The sequence below is a fragment of the Dipodomys ordii genome, unplaced genomic scaffold (genome assembly GCF_000151885.1).
Source record: "Dipodomys ordii isolate 6190 unplaced genomic scaffold, Dord_2.0 Scaffold1, whole genome shotgun sequence".
NCBI lineage: Eukaryota > Metazoa > Chordata > Mammalia > Rodentia > Heteromyidae > Dipodomys > Dipodomys ordii.
The window spans coordinates 33,597,112-33,613,621 of NW_012267217.1; the positions used below are offsets into that span (position 1 = coordinate 33,597,112).

The 16,510-nt window shown below is 37.5% G+C and overlaps 1 protein-coding gene across 1 annotated transcript in view; it reads right to left on the reverse strand.

Moving 5' to 3' along the window:
- The window catches only part of Dnah7 (dynein, axonemal, heavy chain 7), a 197,157-nt gene that overhangs the window by 42,960 nt on the left and 137,687 nt on the right, over positions 1-16,510 (reverse strand). The window contains exons 45-47 of the mRNA XM_013013366.1: positions 12,246-12,400; positions 4,966-5,156; positions 170-303 (exon numbers count right to left, since the gene is read on the reverse strand). Coding sequence (XP_012868820.1) covers positions 170-303; positions 4,966-5,156; positions 12,246-12,400 — 480 coding nt within the window. The remainder of the gene's footprint in view (positions 1-169; positions 304-4,965; positions 5,157-12,245; positions 12,401-16,510) is intronic.

The following is a 16,510-nucleotide window of genomic DNA, read 5'->3' on the forward strand; positions in this document are numbered from 1 at the left end:
TAAACAAAGGAGGAGGCTGCAATGCTTGGTAAGAAATGTACGCATTATCCTGCCCATGCAATTGTAACCCCTCTGTACAGTTTGTTCACAAATAAAATAAAATAAAATTTAAAAAAAAAATTCTTAACACAAGCCTTAGCTTGTTTTAAATAATGTATATGCTGAAAACCTTTTGTTTTCTGCTCCTTGTAGTATCAAGGCTTGCTTTTCTTCTTCAAGGTCAGGCCTTTCTCGTGCCACCACTATTCCTAAAAGCTGGTCTTGCATTCCCTCTGGAGTTATCATGAAGTTTAATAGTGTTACCTAGAAGCGAGAAAGATTACATTTGAAAATGCATTGCCCTCAAGGAAAAAGTCCCGGATTATAAGCCTCAAGTTCTAACCAAAAAATGATTGCACTTACTGCTATAATCTATGTAACAGTGGAATTCCAGCAGATACAAGCAGGCATAACTGCTGCATTAAAAACTCACAAAAGTCGTTTGTAATCAGAGGGGCAACACTCAAAGGATTTGTTGGTAACCAATTCATTTTTCTTTTCAGACAGCTATGATTTCTGACGCCTTTTTATAACCACCAAAATCTACTAGAATCAGGGTGGAAGCAACCCTTTACATTGTCCCTACTAGCTGATTTACAAACTGAGGATCTAAGCGATGTCCAAACTAAAAAAAAAAATCTTACAAATTGAGAAAAGAAGAATAAAGAAATCACTGTAGGTTATACGTCGATTTTTTACTGTATGGTAATGAGCCATTGTGGAGCACTAAGATATTTGCATTTTAATAGTGTCAGTCAAAAGGCTATCTGCCTGCACTGATTCATCTGGGTACATAGTAGCTCTTACAGGAAAATCTCTCTGTGGTCCCATCATTAAGATTGCACCTGCTTCTTTCTCATCCTTACACTCTGGTCTCTCTTTTTAAAAGAAAACAAATCTTACTACTGTTCCCACAATCCCTTTCAGCTATGAAATGATCTCTCCATGTGCTCTACAACTGAACTTAATTGAAAATCCTAGTTATATGTGCTTTTTTCTATTTCTAACTCATTTCATTATTAGCCATCTACAATCTGCTCCTTTCTTGCCTCTGTGTATCCATCAATACACACAGCAATAAGCCATAGCAATGTTCTGGCTCTGACCACCAGTGAATCCATAAGCCAATAAGTACTTACTTGAGTTTAACTTTCTTTGAAATCCTGACTTTACTATTTTTCACATATTCGACAGTCTGTCTGCCTACATGTCTTAAATGAAGGTCTATAACTATGTCTTCAAGCTCCATTGTTCCTTCATTGTAGCTGCACTGGGAACACTATAGAATCCTGTACACACCAGGAAATGCCGCCACGTGCCTTAGTGTATTCCCTTGTAATCCACCCTTCCCCTAATAATCCACCAGATCAACTGTCCATCTGCCAAGATGGCAATCCAGTGCTACCTTTTCTTGGGCACTTTTCCAGACAGAGTGTTCGCTGGAATGCTAACTCCCTAAAGCAACACGTATTACTGATACAGACATGAGTTCCTCATTTCTCTCCTGGACTATGATGAAAGTCACATTCACACAGAGAGAATTTATTTCTCCTTGCAGCTCTATTATCTGGCACAAAGCAATGCTCCCTAGAAATGTACAGCATGAACAATCAGAAACCCCATGGAGACTATACATGAAGTTGCTTTCTGCTGTTTCTGATTCCCAAAATTTTAGGCATCTGATGATTATTCCTCAAGGCATTTCATTAAAAAAGTAGTCATATTGAATCAAGAACTATGTTAGCAGGAAAAAACAAGATTAACTGTCTGGTCCTTGTCCTTAGAATCTTTATTTTTCTCTGGAAATATAAACACCACCAATGAGACAAGGTGAGCATTGACAATAGTAAACAGACTGATCAAAGAGGAAAGGTTTCAAACCCAGCTCAGGAAGCCAAAGAGGGCTTCCTCCTAGGGTGCCCTCCTGTCCTGGAATGGATTTCATTTCAAGGGAAAAGGCAGACTGTGCTATTGTGGGAAGCTCCTGAGGAATAAACAACAGTAAGTGTCTGGATTCCTTTACCAGAATCTTGATTCATTGATTCATTGGTGTGAATCTTTGGAAGGTGATCTGATCGCACCACTGGGGCTGAGGAGGATAGCTTCGGGAACAGCAAACAGGACAAGCAGAGAAGCTGAGGAAGGTGTGGGGATCATAAGGAGTCAGGCAATTCACTATCCCACTGCCGGAGAGGGTGCAGTGGGCCCCAAGGAGCAGCCTTCCTTTGCTGTGGATAAGCGCAGGTACATGGTCTCTGTCATGTCATCACATTAGAAATGCTTTTTCAGCCATGGTAATACTACCAAAATTTCAGTAACTACCAAAAACCATCAGAGGCAACTCAGTGTTTTGCTTCAGATTTCATTAGTTCCCTCATGAAAGCAGATTTCTCATTAGGAAATGACATTCTCAACTCAGGTCATAGCACTGAATTCTGTACATAGCTGCTGTTTTGTCTGAAAGTTTTGAAGATATTTTTCTATCACAACTCACCAAACACAACACATACAGGTTGGAGAAGGCTTATTCGCAGAGCACAAGTGTTGTTTTTATATATTTTGTTTTATAATTTTTATTTGACTACGTTCAGACACAAGAAAGAATTTCTATTCCATAATGCTAAATCTGCGAAATCTTGATTCACTTGTTCTTAAATGTTTAAATCACTTGTTCTGAAGTCATACAAAAAGTAGTGTCATAGTTTTATTTTCATTTAGACTCAAAAGGATTATAGCAGCATGATACCTAGCCCTTGGGTACTTTTGAAAACAAAAGGTACATGAAAGACCCTAAAAAGTAGGATTAAGAGGAAGTATTCTAATTGTAAATGAAAGTACAGAACTGTTTCACTATGTTTTCTAATCCCTGTTTAATCAATCCCAGCAATTAAAAATAATGGAGCAGTAAGACACTCTGGGGATCTTAAGGATTTCAGTACTGAATCATACATCAGTTTCCTCCCCTCGGTGTTTATGGCTTCTACTATAACCAGTTATTAGGAAACAAAACATGGTTTATGTTATATGCAGTATCTGAACATATTTTACTGCAACGTAAAAATGTTTTCCATATTATTTATTAATTTTTTTCATAACATAGATCTGGGGTTTTATTATTTCTGTCTCGCTTCATTCTTTTTCAGTTATATTTGAAAGTTAAGTAATAATGCTCGTAGTCAACACTCATATAGCATCTGAGCATTTGCCTGGGTTAACTTGTTTAGTCACTTTGTGTGGGCACTGCTGTGTTTGCAAAGCAGGCATCATGTTTATTCATCATGGAGAGAACAAATTATGTGGTCCTTTTCCTACAGAGGGAAATCTTCATTAATTTAAATATCTCTAACAGAAGAGAGCATTTCAGATCACTGGTAGATCTATAAAATTTTTTCTTCCTATCTTCTCTTGTGTGCATCTATACATGAAGTCACTCATGCATTTACCTGACAAACATTCATTGACTGACAGTCAGGACTAAGAATTAGAAACAAAAAAGAATATGGCATAACCCCTAAAACCCTAGGAGCCTAGGTGCAGGTCAACCTCTCCAATCAACTCAGTCACTGAACAAAACTAATTTTACTCTTTAGAGAACTTTTTAGTATCTTCAAAGGACAGTGATCCAAATGGTAATTTTAAATAATGATATAAAATCAGATAGCTACAGCCTTATTCTGAAGAATAGAGTTCTGTTCCTGTATTCCAATTTTAATAATTGTCATATTATCATGGACTACAAAGAATGCAAACATATGTCATGTCTTCTAACAATGAAAAATCTAAGAATAATACCAAGTGTAGAAATTAGATTATAATGGTCTTTTCTCCCTGCATACTGAAGGCTTCTTTTTTGCTCACATTCACACAATAGCAACAGCTGGAAAGTATTATAGCAATTTCAAGAAATGCAAAGGAGAAAATTCAATTTTGTGAGAAAGACCTGTTCCTCTTACAGCTTAGGAAGAAAATATATTTGCTAATTGTAAACTTTTTTTTTATTGTTAAGGTAATGTACAGAGGAGTTTCAGTTACACAAGTACGGTAATGAGTACATTTTTGTTAACTTTGTTACCCATTCCCTTAACTTTCTCCTACCTTCCCTTCCCCCAAATCCTCCACCCCAAGTCATACAGTTCATTTCCAACATATTGTCTTGTGTATATTGCTGTTGCATTGGTTTCCCCCTTGTCCACTGTCTCACCATTCTGCTGTTCCCCTTCCCTTAATTCAAATAAACTTATATACAATACCAGGGTACCAAAATAAAAAACAGTTAACAACAGAGGATATACCATAGGAGGAAGAACATACAAAAGAAACAAAAAATCATATAATACATTAAAAACAACAACAACAAAGAAAAACATCTTGTGTCTGTGTCTTGGAGTTCATGTCCCATAGCACCATCTTATATGGTCATATGTACATAGCTATTGAGCTATTCTGCTCATCTGCTAGAAGAGGAAATAGGAATGGCCAATAGACACATGAAGAAATGCTCAACTTCTCTGCAAATCAAAACAACATTGAGATTCCACCTCACCCCAGTTGGAATGGCTCTAATCAAGAAATCTAATAACAACAGATGCTGGAGGGGATGTGGTCAAAAGGGATCGCTACTGCATTGTTGCTGGGAGTGTAAATGCATTCAACCACTCTGGAAAGCAGTATGGAGGTTCCTCAAAACACTCCACATAGAGCTCCCCTATGACCCAGCAATTCCACTTCTGGGCATTTACCAAAAGGACTATAAACAAGGCCAGACTAAAGCTACCAGCACAACCATGTTTAGTGCAGCATTATTCACCATAGCTAAGATAGGGAACCAACCCAGATGCCCCTCAGTGGATGACTGGATCAAGAATATTAGTATACGTTTAGGCTAATTGTAAATTTTGATAAAGAACCTTCACTTAAGGTACTAGCCTTCACTGAGGTCTCAGGAAGATAGTGTGGGTTCCTCAGCTTGGTGGTGATATAGAAGCGGAAGTCAGGAGAGTATTCAATTGTGGAGTCCCCAAGTCGGATACACAAACTTCCACTATGCTTAAACGTCTGTTTTAGTAGAAGAGGTTCCAAAATAGGATCCAGTTCTTCACCAACATTTTCTAGCAGTACTGGAATTAAAAATTAGCAAAAAGATTTCACATTATAAATGCCAGCTATAAACATTCAACCACGAGTATTTTCAGCTTTTAAAATGCTTATGTTTCTAATTACCTTTAAAATTATTTTGTCTTCTAAGTACAGAGAAATCATGCCATTAAAGAGCATTATTATCTCTGTGGGAAGGGCTCAGATGGCAGGTCCATCTGTTGGCCAACCTTCCTTCCACCCCTGCCTTATTTTTTCAGTTCTGTGGTACATACATGCATTCTTACCTGCATTCTATTCATTTTCCCTATTCATTCTTCTACCCCTTTCCTCTTAACCTCTTTCAGCTTTTTTTAAAGCCCATCTTTTCCTACATGTAGTTGACTAAATAATATACTGATTTTTGCATCCAAATTATTTCACTTGTCAGTTTACCGTAAATATTTCCCCAACATTTGAAAATTATTAGTTTTCACTTATTAAAAATTCTAATAAACAGACCAGGTGCTGGTGGCTCACACCTGTAATCCTAGCTACTCAGGAGGCTGAGATATGAGGATCATGGTTCAGAGCCAGCCCAGGCAGAAAAGTCCCTGTGAGACTCTTATCTCCAATTAACCATGCAAAAACCGGAAGTGGTGCTGGGGCTCAAGTGATAGAGTGCTAGCCTTGAGCAAAAAGAGGCTCAGAGACAGCACTCAGGCCCTGAGTTTCAAACCCCATAACTGATAAAAAAAATTCTAATAAACATGTCTATGTTCCTTTATTTTTTTAAACAAACACTCTATCACTGGAAATTTGGATTTTTAGCCAGGCACTGGTGGCTCATGCCTGAAATCCTAGCCACTGAGGAGGCTGAGATCTGAAGACTGCAGTTCAAAGCCAGCCCAGGCAGAAAAGTCCATGAGATTCTTTTCTCTGATTAACCACCAGAAAATCGCAAGTGGAGCTGTGGCTCCAATGGTAAAGCACTAATCATGAGCAAAAGAGCTCAGGAACAGGGCCCAGACTGTGAGTTCAAGGCCTATGACCAATGGGATTTTTTTCTCATTTTAAGTAGCAAGCATTACTATAAACAAAACTTTTTCCTTCAGAACATTTTCTTTTGATCACATTCTAGAAAAGAATCCCTGGCAAAAAGATCAGTGACATTGTTAAGAATCTAAATGCCAAGGTTTTTGGTGCTTGTGGTGCTATCAGAGCCCAGGCCGGAGCAGGCACCATATTAGAAGTCCCTCAAAGGATGGGTATACAGTCACTCTGGACAGGAAGAGGGATTCCGGGAATGGATGACAAGAATTTGGATGTGTGTTTTAGTTGAAGAGCAGACAGACCCTTCTCTTCCCACAGCTTAGTCCTGGCTAACCAAATTTCTCAAACTGTCGTATCCATTTCCTCCACTTCTGGGATCACGGCCAGAGGGATGTATCTGATGATATTTAAACTCATTTCCCATTTTCTACTTGCACAAAATGATTATTTTTCATGGTTAAATAATGAGTGCATCATAATATTTTAAATGTGCTAATCTTCTATTATTTAGGTTGCTTCCATTTTCCACTAGTATTAACAATCCTACAATGAACATTTTGAATAATAGATCTTCGTGTTTATTTCAGTCTGCTTACAGATGGAATTTCTAGAGGTGGAATTATAAGTTAACTATTGGGAATAAATTAATTATTGGCAATCTGCAGAGATTTTGGAGTTGCAATTAGCAGTCTTTTGTGTATCTGTACTGTGGTGTGTGTGTGTGTGTGTGTATGTGTGTGTGTGTGTGTCTGTCTGTCCATCTTTGAACTCAAGCCCCAGGCACTGACCTCGAGCTTTTTGTGCTCAAGGTTAGGGCTCTACCACTTGAGCCCAGCTCTACTCTGGCTGGGTTTGAATTGTGATCTTCAGATCTTAACCCCCTGAGTAGCTACCATTACAGGCATGAGGCTGTCATTTGTCTTTAAGTCTATTTTTACACATCACCACAATATTTACAGATGCTAAACATCATGTTGGTTGTATTTTGTCATAATCCTTACAACTTGAAACACCATGAGCTATTTTCTCTCTAATTTTCCAGATGATCCAGGCACAGGCAACTGAAGTATATTTGTTGGTTACATCAGCTAGCAGATCAGGCGGGACCTGCCCAGGCAGTACTGCTCTTTTATGCTCCCTTCCTAGCTACTATGTGATACTGTCAGCATTAAATATTGTCTTAGTGACTTCTGCAGCTTGATAGGTAAGAAAAATGTCAAAATTTCGGTTTCAGCCAGGGTGTTTTAGCTGCTTACGGGCTAAGTAAATAATTTTCTTCTCCAGTAACATTTTAGCCCACTTTTGTTTTACTGGATGACATGTTCTTAATGATTAGTTTTTTTTTGGTAACTATCATAAATCCACAAATTAGCATAGTTATGTGAATAAAGGGGAATTTGTATTTTATGTAAATGGGAGCCTCAGACAGTTATTCCAGGGCTAGAAGGGTGGTGTATCTGAATGGTGAGAGATCTAAGTATTCAGTTTCTTGTAGTATACTGCCCTACTCCATGCATGTAGTTTTGTTCTCTTTGGTCAATTCCATCCATCAGAAAGAAGAAATAAATGTCTTCTAGAGATATTTCCTGAGAGTCACAAATGGTGTTTCCACTTACATCTTATTGGAACGTAGTCATCTGACCAACCCCAAGCACAGTCAGATGGTGAAATACAACCACCATCAGCTTATGTGCTAGCTGAGCCTTTAGTCAGCGTAACACAATGTCTAGGAAAAATAGCTTTGCAAAGGAAAGATTTAAATAAGTTTAATAGATTTAAATATTTCATGGTTTGTTTTTTTTTTGATGGTCATGAGGCTTGAACTCTGGGCCTGGGCGCTGTCCCTCAGCTTTTCAGCTCAAGGCTAGCACTCTACCACTTGAGCCACAGCACCACTTCTGGTTTTCTGGTACCTTATTGGAGGTAAGAGTTTCACAGACTTTCCTTCCCCGGGCTGGCGTTTTTAAATCACAATCATCAGATCTCAGCTTCCTGAGTTGCTAGGATTACAGGTATGAGCCACCAGTGCCTGGCTTTTAAAGAAATTCACCAGATTGACAGAAGAGAAAAGACAGCTGAGATGTGAAACTGTTGTTGATGTAAGTACTCCTTCTTCCAGTACCCTGTATTCCCTTCAAATTCTTCCTTCATTTAAAGTTTCTGTCTTCCCCCTTCAACCAAAAGGCTCCATGGATGCAGACTACTAATGTGTCTTGTTCATGCTGATGAACAAGTTTAGTGCCTGGATATGGGAGTAGCAAAATAAATGTTTATTATTGAATGAATTACAAAATAATGAAACATTAAAAGTAATAGTTTTGCCTCCTTGACTTACTAAATACGAAGGTAAAAGAAATATAAATTAAGCAAGAACATGTAAGCTAAGAGAAAATAGAAAGCAAACTAGGTTCAAGTAGGATATTTTTTGCTATTAATATTCTTTCATAGATTCAGTTGAGAGTCATTAAAGATGTGTCCATACTGGTTTCCTTCTCAGCAGTATTTATATAATTAATATCCCATGCATGCTTTTAACTGCTGGATTAGCTAATACAACATACCTATATTTTCTGGAACATTGGCTCTCTAACCTTTTTGGCAGCAGAATATTTTTTAAATTTTCTGAGTGTCTTATGTTAAAATGCAGTACAAAAAAAAAAAAAGGAGAGCTGGCTTTGGCTGAAATAGAGGAAAATAGGTGAAAGTAGCAAAACCCTCTGTCTTCTCCACCCAGGGAGGATCTTCCCGTGAGGGAGGATCAAAGGCCAGTGTTCTGGAAGGGCCAATATCTAAAAACAACTTTTTTTTTCTGTCAGCCATGGGGCTTGAACTCTGGCCTGAGTGCTGTCCCTGTGCTCTTCGGTTCAAGGCTAGGGCTTTACCACTTGAGCCACAGCGCCACTTCCGGTTTCCTGGTGGTTTATTGGAAATAAGAGTTTTATGGTCTTTCCTGCCTGGGCTGGCTTTGACCCGGGATCCTCAGATCTCAGCTGTCTGAGTAGCTAGGATTACAGGTGTGAGCCACAGGTTCTGGGCTGTAAAGATAACTTCTTAAGTAGGAAAGTCATCAGCCATTTTTATGTTTTAGAATTATCATAGCAACAAATTCATTTCTGATAGTTAAATACAAAAATAGCTCTTAATCTTAAACCTGTTTTTACTGTACAAACTTTTCACTTCTGTTGATTAAGGAGAGAAGAAATGGCAAATTAATCATTACACATTTTAAAAGCAATCCCTCTTCTCTAATAAGTTAAAATCAACTGAGAAAGAAAGTCTAGCTGTGTGACAGAGTAAAGATTGGACAGAGACAGAAGATCTAGGGACTACTTTTTCCACTGTGCTTAATTGGTTACACAGTCTTGGTTAAGCCATTTAATTAACATTCTCTAACACCCTGCTTACCATGCTAATAAAATGAAATCACTATTGGATTTCAAGTGTTTATGGATATAACTCCGAGTAAGACAGATATCTTAAATCTTCAACCTGGATACAATACATATTAAAACTTTATGAAATAAAGCTTATTCTCATTCTGTGCTATTTAATCCAATATACTATATTCTTTCTCACATTTTATTAACACAATTTTGGTTATGACCAGCTAAATTAGTTTTCTCTCTTGTTGTTGTCACTCAAACTTGAAAAATAGTTAAGCGGTCTATGGCCCTTTCTTCTCTATCATTATAGATTTTAAACATCTAGATATGTAGCAGAAATCAGAGAAATCTTAAGAATGCCAAGCAGATAATACCTGTTCAATTATTATTGGATTATCTTTTATTGTATTAAAATATTTATTTTTTTGGGGGGGGGTCCAGTCGTGGGGCCTGAACTCTGGGCCTGAGCGCTGTCCCTCAGCTCGTCAGCTCAAGGCTAGCGCTCTACCACTTGAGCCATGGCGCCACTTCCGGCTTTTTTCTTTTTGCTTATGTGGTGCTGAGGAATCGAACCCAGGGCCTCAGGCATGCAAGGCAAGCGCTCTACCACTGAGCCACCTTCCCAGCCCCTAAAATATTTATTTTAAAGTAAGTAATTTTAATTACTCAAAGTATTCATTATGCCAATCTTTTCAAGAAATCTCCCCTGATTATCTTGAATTCTCATAGTGCATAATCCATAACTTTCTTATTCTAGTTTAAGATAAAATAAGGTTGAGTATATAGTCTAGTGGCAGAGCATGTGGTTAGCATGCATACAAGAGCAAACAAACCAACAAAAATGTAGCAACAAACAATACACAAATTGAGCATTTATCAGGCACTATTTTACACATCTAATATATAGTAATTCATTTTGCTCTCAGGCTTTATGTTAAAATACAAATAAAGAAATTGAATAGTTGAATTAAAAATAATATCAAAGGTAGATTCTATCTGAATCAAGAGATAGGGTCTATATTTATAATAGAACCGTGGCTCCAGTAAGGGTTTGTAATAGATGCCCACTTTCTTTTATTACAGTGGCACATAAAATGATGCTAATGTTAAACAAGAAAAATATTTGGGAGTAGAGGTGTACTTTTTGTTTAACTTGTGTATCACCCATAATAATAGACAATATAAGTTCTATTTCACAGCATAATAACTATCAAGATAATATATTACATATTTTTAAAAATTAGAAGAAAGGTTTTGAATATTTTATCACAAAGAAATGACAAATGCTTGAAATAGATATGTATATAGATAAGTGCACAATGCATTTGTATATGAAAACATGATACAGCACCTAATAAATACATACAACTTTATGTGACAATTTAAACTAAATAACTAAAATTTTCAGAAGGGCATTTGCATGAATTACTCTGCTTCTATGTGCATCTGTGTCCATCACATAAATAAAATATTCTATAGTAGAAATAGACTTTTCTTATTTTATACTTAACTGACAGAACCTAAAATTGAAATTAATATTTGAAAACCCATTAGTAACATGGAAACCTAGGATGGCTTTTTTTTTTTTTTGGGTCCAGTCGTGGGGCTTGAACTCTGGGCCTGGGTGCTGTCCCTCAGCTCTTCAGCTCAAGGCGAGCGCTCTACCACTTGAGTTACAGCGCCACTTCTGGTTTTCTGGTAGTTTATTGGAGATAGGAGTCTCACGGTCTCTCCTGCCCGGGCTGGCTTTGAACTGCGATCCTCAGATCTCAGCCTCCTGAGTAGCTAGGATTACAGGCGTGAGCCACCAGCGCCCGGCTGCCTAGGATGGCTTTTAAGTCTACTAGTGTGTTTATTTTGATTCCTCCATAGTATAGTAGCACTAGTAGCAAGTGGACTTTCATGAAGTTGTCCAGAGGGTAAATGTTACAGTTTCTTTTTTTGGGGGGGGGGTCCGGTTGTGGGGCCTGAACTCTGGGCCTGGGCACTGTCCCTCAGCTCTTCAGCTCAAGGCTAGCGCTCTACCACTTGAGCCACAACACCACTTCCAGCTTTTTTTCTTTTTGCTTATGTGGTGCTGAGGAATCAAACTCAGGGCCTCAGGCATGCAAGGCAAGCGCTCTACCACTGAGCCACCTTCCCAGCCCTAAATGTTACAGTTTCATAAGTTGCCATTTATTTGGTCAAACTTGGATAATTCAAATAAATTTCTACACAGGATTAATGATCCCAATTAACTTAAATCACAGATTTCTGGTTTATGTTTTGACAAGGGTGGCATATGCAAAAGAGCTCAATTGAAAACAATCTGTATCTCGTTTCTAATCTCTCCATTATCAACTGTAGATGGTTACCAAACATGTGAAATCTGTTCTCTTCCTGACCACTTATACCATCATAACAGGACAAGAAAAACAAATAGAAAATTGGACAAATGTGTTAAAATACTGTTGGCATACCAAGTGGCCTTTTAATTTCTGAGTAGAGTTATAATGAAAACAGACAAAAATTAAAAGTTAATTGAGAAGAAACATCACAAACGTATCTTGTGAAAAAGAAAACCTTGTTATCGTCTACAAAGCTTCTGCCTACTAAGTTCTCATGTGATTGCCATTGTTTTCTCCTTAACCTGACATGTTTTTTCTGTAGATGGTGTCATCCCCAGCCATTTCAACAACATACATCTGAACTACATACCAGGAGTACCAAACTGAATGCAGTTTTCCAGAGTCCGGACATAGTCAGGGTCACTAAATTTAATCAGCTGAAGACTGTTGGTTTTCTCCATGTTCTTGACCCATTTATTAGCCTGGCCTTGAGGATCTATCATTAGTGGCCACCTTCTTGCATTCCTAAAAAGGAGACAAGTGATGATTCTGGTCAAACCATGATTTCCCTCTATGCTATTTAGTCATTTTACATCATTTTCTTGAAGTTTATCCATTGTACTAACATTTTATTTTTAGGCTGATAAGGAATTATGTTTTTAAGACAGAAACATTATGATTAGAATATGTTACTTGACTGACAACGTCAAATATCATCACTCAAATCCAGAAGTGAACTGTGGCTTCCAGGGGTAGAGTGCTAAGAAGTTAAGAGGCAGCACCCAGGCCCTGAGTTCAAGCATCAAAAACCAAACCAAACCAAACCAAAACAAACTCACAAAAAGATAAAAATAAGTTTCTTTACTCTGTTTGAAAAAATTCAATCTCTAAATGCTAAATTACATGTGTGAAAGTGTTTTGTTTTTGAGAATTATGTCATAAAGAAAAAAAATCAAGAAGCCAGGTGCCAGTGACTCACATCTGTAATCCAGGAGGCTGAGATCTGAGGAACACAATTTGAAGCCAGGTGAGGCAGCAAAATGCATGAGATTCTTATCTTTAATAAACTATATACTCAGAAAAAAACAGAAGTGGCACTGTGGCTCAAGTGTTACTAGCCTAGAGCAAAAAAAGCTCAGGGACAGTAATCAGGCCCTGAGTTCAAGGCCCAGGAATGGCCCTCCCTCCTTCCGCCCCAAAAGAAGTGGACGGAATCCTTACATTATACAAGGCCAGCATTACCTTGATACGGTGAAGAATACTACATGAAAACAAAACTATAGGATAATATCCTTGATGAATGTACATGCAAAAATCCTCAACAAAATACTACCAGGCTGAATTAAATAACACATTAAAAATATTTGCTAGAGTTGGTGGCTCTCACCTATAATCCTAACTACTCAGGAAACTGAGATCTGAAGACTGCAACTCGAAGCCAGCCTGGGCAAGAAAGTCTGTGAGACTCTTACGTCCAATTAACAACCAGAAAACCAGAAGTACAGCTACTATAGCTGTGGCTCAAAGTAGCAGAGCACTAGCCTTGAGCAAAAAAGCTCAACAGTGCCCAAGCCCCCTTAGTTTAAACCTCAGGACTACAAAAAGAAAAAAATTGACAGTAGAAAATAATCTGAAATAATTCAAGAAAGCAATCCCATTTACATTAGTTGTAAACCATACTTCAGGATAAATTTAATCAAAGAAATGAATATTACAAAATACTGATGAAGGAAATGAAAAGCTCTCCCATATTCATGGATTGGATCAATCAGTTTTTCAATAAATGTGGCTGATAAAATTAGATGTTTGTATGGGGAATTATCTTACAAGTTAAAAATCATCAAATCAAAATAGATTAAAATTGTAAGTCATGAAACTACTACAAGAAAACATAGGGGAATACTTCCAGACACTGAGATAAGTGAGCATAGAAATTAAAAGGCAAAAATAGTTAAAAGGGATTATCGAACACTAAGAAAGAATCTACACAACAACATCTACACTTAGCATACCTTACAATCAATGTGTAGAGCTAGATAAACATGTGCAATGTATGCATGGGAAACCAGTATACTGATTATACAAGACATCTGTGTTTCCTTCAAGTGACCAATGGATAAAGAAAATATGCTGCAATATACACAGCAGAAGAACTTCCAGAATACAAAAAGTGATTAAGTGAAATAATCCAGAAGAAAAGTACTGAACAATATCATATGTGGAATCTTAAAATGCTGACCACATCGATGTTGAAAGTAGCTGTCTGTTACTGTATGGACTGGGATCAGTGGGGGCAGGAGGCTGACCAATGGGGGTGGAGTCCCTTACACAGGAGCAAGAAGCTCTGGGGCTCTATGGTGACTGTGGATGACAGGTGTATGCTGTGCTTTTCAAAAAGCCAGAAGAAATAATTTTGAAACAAATTGTGCTGGAATAACTAGATATCCCCCTGCCCCTCTTCTGTGTGTGTGTGTGTGTGTGTGTGTGTGTATGTGTATGTGTGTGTGTGTGTGTGTGTGTGTGTGGTTTCACATGGTCGTTGTTTTAAGGAGGCAAATGGATCAAAGTTCTATCAGGAAACACTCTCAATGTGACATCCTTTTGATATTCAAAGACAGGACATTGTGACATTAGTCTGGGTCTCTTTAAAAATTTGGACTTTCAAAAATTATTAGATGAACAAAATTTCAGAAGAGATTCTCTTCAAGGTAGATATAAAAGATACCATTAGGCTTCAGAATAAAATACACCAGCAATTGTTGTGGAAGACTATCTGTACCAAATAGTTGTTCTCATACCTTCACCTTTTGGACACAAACCCAAATTCAAAATGCACAGAACCCTATTGACTCATTTAATTAACCTCTACCACTATTAATTTTTTGATAGGAAAATGTATTTCTTATAATCTTTCTCTTACTTCCTCTGTCAAATATGTTTGAATTGAAAATGCTTTAAAACTAGTAGATTCAAAGCAAAAAGTGATTTTTTTTTTTTTTGTCGGTTGTGGGGCTTGAACTCTGGGCCTGGGCACTGTCCCTCAGCTATTCAGCTCAAGGCCAGCGCTCTACCACTTGAGCCACAGCACCACTTCCAGTTTTCTGTGGTTTATTGGAGATAAAAGTCTCACAGACTTTTCCTGCCCTGGCTGGCTTTGAACCACGATCCCCAGATCTCAGCCTCCTGAGTAGCTAGGATTACAGGCGTGAGCCATGGGCACCCAGCTTGGAAAGTGAATTTTTATAGCACTTCCTGGTTCAGGTTTTGAGAGAGTTTGTCTGGAGAAGAATGTTATTTGGTGGTCTTTGGGCTACTTGCAAAGTATGGACTTCTAAGAGTGATAAGACAGATATATTCACAGTAATATTCAGGGAAGGACACTGGATTTTTGTATCTAGCAGTCAGGAATTTAAGAGTTTAGTTGTATTCTTTATACACACATACAAATGCATACACACAGACAAAGAAGGGGGGTATCCCTCTAGGTTATTATAGCTCCAGAAATAAATCTGGTATGTCTCTCTCTTACGGAAATAGAAATTGGCTTTTTAAAAAAAGCAGTTTTATCAGATATAGTATTTACCAGGCAGTTAAATAATCCTAATCCTTTACCAGAGAAATGTTCAGATACAATCTAATTATATTTAATGTGATCACTAACCTTTGAAATTCGGATAAACCAAGGAACTCTAATATGCCAGTAGCCCCAAGAGTTAATTATATTATAATCAGCCCAGATGGTGCAGTCTTTTAGTTTTCCTAAATAATCAGTGCCATACTCAGCTAACATAATATGGGGGAGAAAAAGCACTTTACAAAGGATTAGTTCTCATAAGTGCTCAGCATTAGGTATTATCATTATCAAGACAGGATCTCTAGGGGAAAGGAAGGAAGCACCAAGCAAGTAAATAAGATGCTTATCTGCTACTTTAAAATGATCCCTTAAACCTATTTACTGAAGCCTCTCAGCAGAAGATTACCAATATACACTGACAAAAGAAGGCAAGATTGAACTTCTTAGTGAAGTTGCTATCCTAAGTTTATTTTTTACTAATATTTCCATATTTTTCAAATGAACAGCAAAGATGCAAGGGTTATGATTCATTTTCACCATTTTCCACTTCATCCCTGAAACCTGTGTGTGCTTTCTTGAGTAATAATTATTGAAGGGGTCTGGAATTTTTAAAAAAAGCAATGTTCATCAATAGTAATGTTATAATTTTGACCTCCGATGGATACAATGGTTTCAAATGCCCTGCTAAGTGGAACAAATTTTTAAAAAAGAAGACATAACACAGCTATCTTTGAGAAGAGCCAAAGCTCTTTTCTAAGCAGGAAATTATGGCAGCAACATTAATAGAAACAGTAAAAACTGGGTTATACTTCATTCTCAAGTTGATTGGTCCAGATGAACAAAAGTGAAAAATTAGGTGCTAAAATTTCAAAAAGTTCCCATATATACGTCAATATCTCATATGTATTCTAACTTTATCAAGACACACTTGGCGTGCCAGTTAACTTAAGTAAATTCAACAATGAATTAGCACCATTCTATAATTGTGAAAAGACACCTAAAATTCTGCTATTTTAGTTACAAACTAATTCACATATTATTTATTTATATTTTTGAATTGC